The following is a 12,472-nucleotide window of genomic DNA, read 5'->3' on the forward strand; positions in this document are numbered from 1 at the left end:
TGTTAGGTATTTTTTAGTCAGATAGAAATTGGTTAGATACTTGTTGTATTAGAAATGTTTAGTGGAGACAGGATGTTTAGTTTAAACGCTTAGTCATTGTCATGAGATTTTAGCAGGGTGTACGTGGGCAAGGATAACTAGATAGAAAAGTTTGATTGTCAGCAGGAAGGATGATTATTGTTATTATTATGATATGTTTAGCCGTAATCTTAATCATAATATCGTCCTAGGCTTAATGTCAGGTCATGTCCCTGAATGTCCTGTATGTTCTTAGATACAGACCACTTAATCAACGCTCACACACATTGATTTTCTCCATGTTTTGACTACTGCTGCGGTCAGCTGTGAAGCTGGCATATCAGGTGACGCCACGGTTTGACGTCGCTGTGTAGAATGGGGTTAGCCCAAACCAGATATAGTCTCTCTGAGTTCCTGGTTAAAAGAGATGGAAAAAAGCTTTCAGTCTGTACACCACATGGACAGCTGTTCCACCTTGTCCCAGTATGCAGACTCATCCCGCCAGAGATGAGCCCCACAACAGTAGTGTCAGTGCAGTTGTGGGTGTAGAGGGTATAGAGTAGGGGGCTCAGCACACATTCCTCTGGGGAGCTAGTAGTGAGGCTGTGGGCTGAGGCGATGTGGGGGCCAACTCTGACTGCCTGGGAGCAAGCCGCAAGGAAGTCCTTTATCCAGAAGAAGATGGAGCAGGATAGTCCCAGGTCTGCCAGTTTGGTTACCAGTCTGTGGGGAAGGACGGTGTTAAGTGCAGAGCTAAACTCTACAAAGAGCAGATTAACATACTGTAGCTCCCCTGCTGCTCCATGGGATCCTCTCTAGATCTGTTAGTGCTGTATGCAAGCTAGTGTGTTGTGAATATGGGTGGGAGGCAGGTGATCATATGACTCCAGACCAGTGTCTCAAAGCACCTCATGATAATGGGTGTCACTGGGCGGGAGTCTTAAGCTGCTGACGGTGGCCTTTTTTGGTAGTGTGACAAAGTGGGTGAGAACACTCCACTTGTCCCTAAGTTAAGTCATGTATGTTTCTTAATGTGTGTTAAATGTTTGATTGTATTTACTAGGTGGATATAGGATAGAGGAGGAGGTGGTTAATCACTTCCTCATTCTGTACGCTCTCTGATGTCATCAAGGATGTCATAGGGTTGATTGATATCAGGGGCTACTTAATCAGCTGAGGTGGAGCAGCTGGAGGGTGGCGGTCTAGGTGTAGCTGTGTGCACGTGCCTTGTAAGTTGCGTTGAGTTATTTTGAGTAGAGTTTTCTTCAGTTATGTGAAGTTAAACCATTTAGTTTGCTTAGTGATCTTGTTTGGCATGTGTACTTTGCTGGCACTTGTTTAAAATAAATTATTGATTTGAGAAAACCTGATGTATTTTTCGAGTCTGTCTCCTACATTCCTGGCCGCTCAGAGTCAACCTACCACAGGTAGTGAAACTATGGTTGAGGACTTCAGGCAGGGTGGGATGGTGGACAGGTATAGTGACTGGTTGAAGATCTTAGTACCCCTCCAGTGACGTCACCGGGTCCTGCAGCCTTCCTCTGGTTCACTGCCCTCAGCCTCACCTCATGCTCCTCCACAGTGAGGATATGGCTGCTGTGGGCTGGTGGGTTTAATATGGCTGCCTCAGTTGACTCCACCTCCAAGTGGCCAAAGAAATGGTCCAGTTCCTCTGCCAGCAATGTGTCACCGTCGGAGGCTGAAAGGTTGCTGGGACTCTGGTTGGTGATGTGGTGAACTCCCTTCCACACCCACCTTATGTTGTTTCAGTAAATGTGGTCCTCAGTTTCTCTCCTATAAGCATCCTTAGCCTCTCTGATGCCTCTTTTCAGGTGGGCTCTGACAGCGCTGTGTTTTGCCCCATCACCAGACCTGAAAACGGTGTTCCTGTCCCTGAGCAGGCACTGGACTTCTCCTGTCATCTAGGGCTTCTGGTTGGGATAAACCATGATGCACTTGTCCACATGTCCATGCAGTACTTAATGTAGGCCAGGACAGCTGCAGTGTATAAGTCCTGGTGTTCAAAAACATCCCAGTGTGTACTATTAAAGCAGCCCTGCAGCTGATGAGAGGCATCTTCAGGCCATATTTTAACAATCCTAGATGTGATAAGAGCACTTTTCCTGAGGGGGGGATGTGCCGGAATTAGGAGCAAGGACGTTGTCAGACTGGCCCGGGTGTTGTAGTGGTTTAGCCCTGTAGCTGTATTTAACATTAGAATAAACCAGTAAACCTTCACAACAGTACCATAGCTGTCGCTGCTCAGTGTTATATAATGTAAAGGTTATGGTGGCAGCCTCTGTCACCATATACCCGTTATATTACATAACTCACCACATTGTACATCTTATCACATTTTGGTTACTGAATGTGCACAATGGGTACAGCTATGCCTGCTAAGTAGAGCTAGGTAGCTGGCATGCTAGCAGGTCATCACATCTCCCAGAACATCAGAGCAAATTTCTAAGTTGGCATTACTTGGACAGACTGAACACATGCAGTATTTTAAAACTAGGTGGTTGTTTTCTCACTTGAAAAATATCAAAACTTAATAAAGTGGCATAATGACAGTCCTAGGATAAAAACAATCTGAGCCTGCGCTTAACCTGCCCTGCCACCACCATCGGAAGATGGGATAGCATAGTGTCCATCACTTCACACTACAAAGTGTGTACGTAGGTCATCCGGGTGCTACTAGCATACATATTTTTCCATACTAAGAATTCAGACATATGTCTTGTCTTGTATACACATTTTAGCCTACTACGTAGTAGGCTAGTAGGCCATTTCGGACATACCCGTAGACATACCGTGACACCAGCAGGTTCAGGTCTGTTCCAGCATGCACTGCAGGGAGGAGGGGTTCATCTCCACACTCACCACACATGTCCAACATGGACACACGAATCACAAGTTAGAGGTGTGTCACTGTCAACAACTCTGATCACATGCATGTCACCACCTGAACATGACATCATCACTGAGGTGTTAAAAACACATCAGCGTTCACAGTGACGTGTTGCTGCTCACCTGATTTATCATGAAGCTGAGCTGCTGGTTGATGGAGATTTAGGTGCAGGTTGAGTTGCTGATGTCTCTCTCTGAAGCAGCAAAGTGATTATTAACCAGCAACAGTTCCGGTTGTTAGTTGCTCTTCATGTAGCTGCTGACATCTTGGTTGCTGTAGTTTCCCTCAGGTTGAAGCAACATGGTGGTTATTAAACATCAACAGTTTCTTTCCAAGTTGCTGGAAGTTATGTTGCCATTTAGTTTAGTTGTTTTAGTCCTTACTGAAGCTTTATGACTGATGCAATGCAGTGTTTCTTTGTCTGTTTGTTGCTTCTCTTCTCTCTCTCCTCTATCCACTCACCCCAACTGGTCGAGGCAGAAGGCCGCCCACCAAGAGCCGGGGTCTGTCGGAGGTTTCTTTTGTTTTGGGGAGTTTTTCCTCCCCACTGTCGCCAAGTGCTGCTCAAGGGGGTTTTCTCTATTATACTAGATAAATTGCCCTCAGACGATTGATGTTGTGATTTCACGTTATAAGAACTGAACTGAACTGAATTTAACTGGTTATCACAGCTCAGCTGTCTAGTTGCTGTATTTTCCCTCTAGGCTGAATCAACATTGCAGTGGAGCAACCAAGTTGCCATGTTGCTTTCCATTCTGCTCTCTAGTTGCTGTGGCTCACGTTGCTCTAGAGGCTGTCATCTGTCAGACTGAAGCATCAACAGTTTATTTACCAGTTGCTGGAGGCGCAGTTACCTTACATGCTGCTCGTTTGGTGGCTGTTTGCTGGAGGTCTGCAGTCCATGTCAGACTGAAGCAACACTGCAGTCAGGTTGCTGTGGATGTAGTTGTGGCTCGGTCCTGTCAGGCTGAAGCAATACTGCGGTGGCAGAATGTTAATGCACTGGTTACTGTAGTTACCCGCCGTCGGTCTCGTTAACGGTCCGTGGTCATGTCGCGCCTCTCACTTACTTCAACAGAAAACTAACGGGCTAACGGAGCTCCGTCAGTTGTCGGTCTGTTGCTGGTCGTTGTCCGGGGCTGGTCTCGTCGTCGGTGACTCACCGTCTCCTCCGTCTTACTGAAGCGCGCGGCCGGCGGCGGGAGCCCGGGTTACCATGACAACTGGCCCGCAGCAGGATGACGGGACCGACCAACTGATGATCAGCAGTAGAGAGGATCGATAACCTGGTCAGTCAATAAACACACATTATTAAACTAGGACCGTTCAGTTGATCAGTGCCCTCACTGCGCTGCTGTTTAATCGGCTTATCAATAGGTTTCTGTCAGTCTACGACACGTGATCAGACTGTAGGGCATCACGTTTTATTAAATTATTGATCATATGATCAGGTGACACGACAATCAAGCGTCATGCGTCAGGGCTGAGCTTGTGTGGAGAAGTGTTCCCCGTGGAGATGTGTCCCCTGTTCAAAGCTCGGTCTCTGGTAGCGCCCCCACCCGTCGTTTAGATGAGAGGAAACACATTTCGACACAACACCGGAACCAGGATTTACCACCACTCAGTCTTTCTCACTTTTTAAAAATTTCGGTTAATCACAAATTTTCATCAATAATTAGTTTTTCTTTATTTCAGTAGCACTTTTTTAAACTGTCAGTTTTTATTAAAATGGCAAATTTAAAGGTGACTAATGTTTTTTCTCATCATTTAAGTTCAAACTAAAACTGTAATAAATGTTCAGTTTGTTTCAGATTCGCCTGCAACACGAAATATAAGAACAGACCTGACTAAGAAGGGAAGGAACAGAAAACATATCAGTGAAAGGTAGATTTTAATTTGTCACATGATGAGTTCAAACCTTTCAAACTGGACCTGACAACAAAGCGTTCATCGTGTGTGTACTGACACAGATCTACAAATGCTCACACTAAACATGAAGAAGACAGTGTATTTATTGTAATTATTTTAATGTCTTTATCTGTGGAGAGATGAAACTAAGATTTTTGAAATAAACACCAGAACAAGTCATCTACTAATTGGTTAGAGTTTCCTCTAAGTCGTACACTGTCAGAAAGACTCAGCCATTTACTCTCTCACATTTTGTTTCTGTATCAGTTTGTGAGATCAACTTTTCATTTGTAGTAAACTGCTGTCAGATTTCAGGACATGGTCTGTGCTCAGACTGTTTAATGATCTCACCTGCACTGTGTTGTAAACAGCTGCTGATGAGGGTCCCTGAACGCACCGTCACGTATGGTCTGACTTGGGGATCTGGCTCAGACTGGAGTCCTTCCTGGTCTCAGTGTGAGCAGAGACAGAGACGGATGTTATATGGGCCAAACTTGTTTACCAGTGATGCTGTCAACATCGAGCACTTTGATGTCGACAGCTTGTGGAACTACAGTCACACACATGACAAAGAACCTCCCACCCCACTGTGTTATTTATCTGTGTTCAGGATGTAATTTAATTAGTATTTGCTCTGTGCCCATCCAGTAGGCTACATATTCTTATGACTTCACTGCCCCATTTAAAACATTTGTTAGAAAGGTAATCCAGACTAAATGTAATAAGTTACATTACTTTAATGAGGTAATTAAAATAGTTACTTGTTACATTTTTTACAGGATTAGTAATCTGTCACTTATTACATTCCAGAAGTAACCTTCCCAACACTGGTTAAAAGAGCACAAAAACATGAAAATGTACAAATGTAAAAGGGGGAAAACGTGAAAAAGAAATGAAATCATTAAATTATAAACATAGAAAATGAAATGGAGTTGAGATGGCTTTAAAGGTTTTTAGATTCTACCGAAACAAGACGACAGAGAAACCTTCTGCAAGTGGGACCAAATGGTAAATGTGAGGTGAACTGAATGATCAATAAATGAGACAATATCTCAGATTTTGTATGAATTCGCTGCACTTTGTCAAGTTTTAATATGAATATCTTTCACTTTATTTGATTAGAAAACTTGACTGGTGTTGGTGAACGTTCACAGAGTCTGAGATGCCTGCTCACCAACTGTCACATAAAGACTGAATGACTAAAGTAAAAACACCAATGACATAAGATTTATTACAAGACTGATGCTGGCGATACTTTCCACTGCTGTCACATTCATGTAGTGCAGTAAAAAGTCCAGCACTTCCCTCTGAAATGTAGTACAAACTAACATAGCATTGAAACACACAAGTAATGCACAAATAAGCCTACCTCAAAATAAGCTACAGTACTTGAGTAAATATACATAGGAACTCTTTGTGATGTTGAAGCTGAGTGAAACTATGAGGCCTGTGAAAGCTGCAAGATTAAAGCCACATGCTGACTTGTCATATGGTGAAGGACATACAGGCTGAAGTCTCTTTAGAAAGTAGGAGATTTATGTCACCACACCAGTGTCAGGGGAAGAGTGATTAGAGATCTGACTGGGTTTGGAAAGAAGAATGAATTATTTACTTACATGGGGAGAGGACTGTTTATTCAAAATAAGAAATACGGATATCAGGCTGAAAATCACAGGGAAGAGTTATAAGTCTGTTGTCCACAGTTACATCAGACATTCAGACATGAGCAGAGAGGGAGCAACATGCAGGACCCTGTCACAACTGGTGTTGTTATGGGTCTTAAGGTTTCTGCTGAATATTCAAAGATGTATTTATAAAACCTGAGAGGAACAAAGGATGTGTGGAGAAAACTAGAAGAGGTATTTCTGATAGCTGGGAGTGTGTTTGATGATAGGATGAAGGATCACTTAGAAAATATTCAGAAAATGTACAAAAGGGGACAAATGCCACAGAAGAATGCAACGGGCTCAACACCTGGAAGACTGTGCAGCTGCACCTTTACACATTGAATGGGAGACTCATTTGTATATTTTTATTTACAAGGCTATATTTTAGACCAGCTGCCCCCATATGTTAGCAAATTTATTTCACTGAACTCATTTTCACTCTCAGTCTCAGATCACAGATATATCCGCTGTGTGTTGCAGTGTTCATTCAGAGAAAGGAAAAATCTTCATGTTTTCTGCTGCAGCCACCTGGAACAGTCTGCAGGGGGAACTAAATTGGTGTACCTGGTGTCATTTACAGAATTTAAAATTACTGTAAACTCACTGATGAATTATTCCTTTCCTGCTTGTTTGTCACTCTTTTAATTCTTGATGCTGATCATGTTTTATTGTCTTGGTAGATTATGCATATTGTTGTCCATCCTACTCTTGTATGTGTTTTTGTCTGGAACCTGTGATGCTGCAGTGTTGGCCAGGGCTGCATGTGAAAGTTTCTAACCTCAGTGGGATCAATCCTGGTTAAATATTGTGTGTAAATCTAGAGGAACATCCAAAAGACTCTAGCATGATGCATCTTTAGGCTGCAGTTTTATCTGGGCAGGTAACAAACAGGAAGCTCCATTACCAGTCACTCAGCTTGGTTGTTTCTGGGAGTAGCTCTTGACTTTAGAGTCCTTGATCAAGTACAGGCCAAAAAGATCAATCCTGGGCAGGGAAAGTACAGAAAACAGTAAAAACAGAGTATTTCACAGCAGTTCCAGTATTCACAGATGGATCAAACCCAAGACCCCGGTACTGAGAGAACCTGATTTTCATTTATTATCATGAACGTTAGCGTTAAAAAAAAAAGAACTGCAGTGATCTGTTAGCATCCGCAATAGGTAGAGGGAATGGCACGAAGGTTAGAGATTTATTAATGAGCTACAAATTCTATAGAGTCATACACGGCAGAGTTTCGGGTCAGGTTCTGTAGTTCATTTAGCACGAAGAGGGGGAAGAAGCAGATAAAAAAAAAAGCAAAAGATGGTCTAAAACAGAAAGCATAGGCTAGTAGAAATATCAGTGAGTGAGACAGAGGAGAAATCATTAATACTGTCAGCAGGACTGGAACACAGGTACATCACAGGAGGGGAGGAAAAATTACTAGGTGAAGATTTAGTGGAAAGCATCCACCTTCCAATCAGAGATTCTGCACCAGGTTTTATTCCACTGTGACACATATTCTGAAGCAAAACAGACTGCAGTCAGAAAGTGCAGGAATAAGAAAATAAACCACAGAGTAGTGTTAAACTACTGCCAACTGTAACAGGGAGCAAAACTCTTCTAGAATAAGCAAATTATTGGAAAAAGAAGACGAGTACGTAAAGCGCCAAACCTACGGTAGAAAGAAAGGGAACCGCTAATGTTTCTTTGTTCAGGTAGGATTAATTCCGCTGCCGCACGCCGTCCATTCTACGTCACTTCCTGTGAATCTTTGATAAAGGAGAGCCTGGCGGGACTTCCGTGGCTCAATTTTTTTTTGGTTTTGTTTGGTGAATCCGACGGTGATCGGAACCATCGGAACGGAGACATGGTGAGTGTTTAGAGGGCAGATAGTCCACATTCTGTTCGCAACGGGGCTGTCCGTATTTGACCGGTTTACGGTTTTATTGTAACGATGGCGGGAGTTCGAATGAACGTCGAATGAACGTCTGTGAGGAGCCTAAGCTCCGCGCGGGGTCGGGCAGTTTGCATTCATCACTCAGTTCATATTCTTTAATATTAATCTTACAGTCAAAATTGAATTGTACATATCTTATAGTTTTGACTGGTCGTAAACACACTGTAGATATCTATAATAAGAATTAACTGCTAAAATGGTGCAGTGATGTCATTTCAGGTATCCAAAAGAAACTGTGCCTAGTCGAAATGTAATTGCAGAAATCTGAAAATGTCGTTCTTACTGGTCTGGATACAACTGTAGATATCTAGAATTATTATTTTGACTAGTCACACTGTAATTTCAGCTAATCAATATGGCGTTTTAGATATCCGAAATGCAATTATGGATATTCAAGTGAAAGCTTTTAGAGAGTGAGAAGATTCCTGAGGAATGGAGGAGAAGTGTACTAGTGCTGATCTTTAAGAACAAGGGTGATGTGCAGAGTTGTAGCAACTACAGAGGTATAAAGTTGATGAGCCACACAATGAAGCTATGGGAAAGAGCAGTGGAAGCTAGGCTAAGAAAGGAAGTGGATATCTGTGAGCAGCAGTATGGCTTCATGCCCAGAAAGAGCACTACTGATGCAATGTTTGCTCTGAGAATGTTAATGGAGAAGTATAGAGATGGTTGGAAGGAGCTGCATTGGGTCTTTGTGGATTTAGAGAAAGCGTACGACAGAGTGCCGAGAGAGGAGCTATGGTACTGTATGAGGATGTCAGGAGTGGCAGAGAAGTACGTCAGAGTAGTTCAGGATATGTATGAGAGGAGTACGACAGTAGTGAGATGTGCTGTAGGTCAGACAGAGGAGTTCAAGGTGGAGGTGGGGCTACATCAAGGATCGGCTTTGAGTCCCTTCTTGTTTGCTATGGTGATGGACAGGTTGACAGATGAGGTCAGACAGGAATCTCCATGGACAATGATGTTTGCGGATGACATTGTGATCTGTAGTGAGAGCAGAGAGCAGGTGGAGGAACACCTGGAAAGGTGGAGGTCTGCTCTGGAAAGAAGAGGAATGAAAGTCAGTCATGGTAAGACAGAATACATGTAATGTTAGAGGGAATTGTTATAAGGCTGGAGAAGTTACTGGGTCTGCATTATGCCAGTTAAAACATGGGGTTTCTCAGTTACCCACTTTGTTTAGAGTGTTACACATCTCTTCATCGGTACATGTACCATTGTTTAACTATCTATGGAGGAGAAATTCATATTACTTAATGCTGTTGCGGTTCGTTGCACTGTCCACTTGGGACACAACACCAGCATTAGGAGTTGTGCGCGTTCACGAACTATCCTCTAGTTTTTAGGAAGAGGCCCTCTGGTTTTATCATTGTGAAATAACTGCAGACTATTTGGGGTTATGAGGGGTGCCACGATAATCTAGAGGTACCCAAGATTAAATGTTAAATGGCTGGAAATGAGCAAAATGAGTAGCCATGGGAACTTTAATAAAAGGAATAACTAAGAGAAAGAAAAGAGTTTCAATTTATTAAAGGGTATGATCCCGACCAGGGACTACATGGATTCGGGGCAGAACCCAACTCTTGACTGTGACAAATGTTTCTGGCAGGATAATGATGCCACAATAATGCCTGTCTCTGATTGGTCGGCAGACGGTGGGTAAGAGTAGTAAGATGCTGCAGCACATTGACTTCAGGATGAGGTGCATCCTGCAGGACGGGCGGATTTTCATTGGCACCTTCAAAGCCTTTGACAAACACATGAACCTGATCCTCTGCGACTGCGACGAGTTCAGGAAAATCAAGTAGGTTTAACCTGCAGCCTGCACCTGATTAGTGATTAAACTGTGGTCTTCAGTCTTTGCTCTATTTATTTGTTGTCCCTTACCAGTCTTCAGATGTCTCACTTTGTTTAATGCATCAAACGGTGCACCTGGAACCAGTTCGTTTTTTTCACTCCATTTTAACAAATCGCTGAAATGATTATTTGAATAGTTGCTGTTATTTTCTTTACATTTATTAGTTTTCGTTCAAGAATTTTGTAGGTCTGCAACAATCAATTTGTCAATCACCATTTTATTATTATACATTTTTCAAAAAAGACATCTATTCTCAGCCTCTAAAATATGAAGATGTCTGTTTCAGTTTTTTTTTCTATCACGGGAAACTAGAGGTGATTTTACTGTTTAAATGATTAATGGAGAAATTCATTTAAAATTTCTGTAACCTTTCTGCCCTTCCTCCTTTTGGAAGCAGATTTTCACTTCAGTCTGAAGTTTCCACACTTTATTGCTGACATGTGACAACATTTGAGCTGAGGAGAAGTCTTTTCAGACACGCTTTGTCTTTAATGTGATTAATTTTTCTAGAAACAGTCGTAGATGTGCAGATTTATGATGTACGAATGTCAGCTCCTGGATGTTTTATAGAAACCGGATTCTCGTGTTCAGTGGAGTCCACCAACTGGTGTCCATAGGTTCACTGCCGTCTCTTCTAGCATGGTGTGCTGTGGGAGCATTATTTTTGGGCTGCATGGTGTTTGTAATTTCAGGAGCACGAGTGAAAAGGCTATCGAGGTGCTGTATCATGAAGAAGAAAACAGACATGCTGGGTACTGAGTCTTTATTTTCCCTTCTACAGGCCAAAGAACTCAAAGCAGCCGGAGCGTGAGGAGAAGAGGGTTCTGGGTCTGGTTCTGCTCAGGGGGGAGAACCTGGTCTCTATGACAGTGGAGGGTCCCCCCCCTAAAGATGTAAGTGTTACCTGCAGCCAGTGAGACAGAGCTGTGGCTTTTTTCTTTTTAATGTAACATGCTCACTTGCTCCTGTTTACCTGAGAGACAAACACGGCTGCCTCCATGTTCCTGTACATATTTAACTTATTTAACTTAAAATTCCTGACCTGGGTTCAATTGCAGTTAAAAGTGGCACTATAAGTGTGTGAACTGGACAGTTTAAGCTGTTCTGGTGTGAACCAGATGTTCAGAGTGGATGGTGTCAGAGTTCATTTTCTTTAGAGAAATGCGTCACTGTTTAAATGAAGATGACAGTCTCAGGATTACAGTTGTCTTTAAACCATGCCAAAAGAAATTCAGTAAAACCTTCTTAATGACTTTTAACTTCTGTCTCTCCCTTCCCATTCAGACCGGTATAGCCCGGGTCCCGTTGGCGGGTGTGGCCGGAGGTCCAGGTGTAGGTCGGGCTGCGGGTCGTGGGGTTCCAGCAGGAGCACAGATGCCTCAGGCTCCTGCTGGACTTGCTGGACCTGTCAGAGGAGTGGGTGGCCCTTCACAGCAGGTAACCATTGCAACATCTCCTTGGTGATCAGGTGTGTGGGTGATCATGTAATAACTTCCTGTGTGTGTCCAGGTGATGACCCCGCAGGGCAGAGGGACAGTTGCTGCAGCAGCAGCAGGTGCAAGCATCGCCGGAGCCCCTACACAGTATCCACCTGGCCGAGGAGCCCCACCCCCTATGGGTAGAGGAGCCCCGCCTCCAGGTTAGGTGAACTGTGATGTCACATGTATGACATCATTCACACTGATAGATCTGATATCAGCCGATTGGTCTAGAAATGGCCCAGAGCTCCATAGCAACCAGCTGAAACACTACGCATGGGCTGATGTGCCATTTTCTTGGTACGATTTGATTCAGTCACGATGCTATTAAAAATTGAATGCCAACAGCGTATGACTGGCTACGGAATACTTGCACTTGATTCCTATTTTTCCCCTTTTCTAGCACTGGTTTGACTCTGTAAAGAACAACCACATACATTCACTTGCGTTCTGTTAGGCTATCTCAAAAATATGGAATCGCTGGTGTATGGAAATCACATGATGCGCGCGTGTGTGTGTGTGTGTGTATATATATATATATATATGTGTGTGTGTGTGTGTATATATATATGTGTGTGTGTGTGTGTATATATATATGTGTGTGTGTGTGTGTATATATATATGTGTGTGTGTGTATATATATATGTGTGTGTGTGTGTGTATATATATATGTGTGTGTGTATATATATGTGTGTG

The 12,472-nt window shown here is 43.1% G+C and overlaps 2 protein-coding genes and 1 long non-coding RNA gene across 3 annotated transcripts in view; 2 read left to right on the forward strand and 1 right to left on the reverse strand.

Annotated features, from left to right (window-relative positions):
* Nucleotides 1-3,398, reverse strand: part of LOC109966929 (E3 ubiquitin-protein ligase RNF182) — a 16,999-nt gene extending 13,601 nt beyond the window's left edge. Inside the window, exon 1 of the mRNA XM_020612177.1 lies at nt 3,049-3,398. The gene's annotated coding sequence lies outside the window, so the exon portion shown is untranslated. The remainder of the gene's footprint in view (nt 1-3,048) is intronic.
* A 30-nt stretch (nt 3,399-3,428) lies between these two features.
* LOC109966934 (uncharacterized) lies at nt 3,429-6,867 on the forward strand. Its single transcript, XR_002275851.1, has 3 exons — nt 3,429-4,215; nt 4,728-4,810; nt 5,206-6,867. It is a non-coding gene; the product is annotated as an uncharacterized LOC109966934 (long non-coding RNA).
* A 1,337-nt stretch (nt 6,868-8,204) lies between these two features.
* The window catches only part of snrpb (small nuclear ribonucleoprotein polypeptides B and B1), a 6,875-nt gene continuing 2,607 nt past the window's right edge, over nt 8,205-12,472 (forward strand). The window contains exons 1-5 of the mRNA XM_020612122.1: nt 8,205-8,353; nt 10,093-10,244; nt 11,080-11,191; nt 11,583-11,735; nt 11,808-11,937. Coding sequence (XP_020467778.1) covers nt 8,351-8,353; nt 10,093-10,244; nt 11,080-11,191; nt 11,583-11,735; nt 11,808-11,937 — 550 coding nt within the window. The 5' untranslated portion in view covers nt 8,205-8,350. The remainder of the gene's footprint in view (nt 8,354-10,092; nt 10,245-11,079; nt 11,192-11,582; nt 11,736-11,807; nt 11,938-12,472) is intronic.

This window comes from Monopterus albus, unplaced genomic scaffold (genome assembly GCF_001952655.1).
Source record: "Monopterus albus unplaced genomic scaffold, M_albus_1.0 scaffold121.1, whole genome shotgun sequence".
In the NCBI taxonomy this organism is placed as follows: Eukaryota; Metazoa; Chordata; class Actinopteri; order Synbranchiformes; family Synbranchidae; genus Monopterus; species Monopterus albus.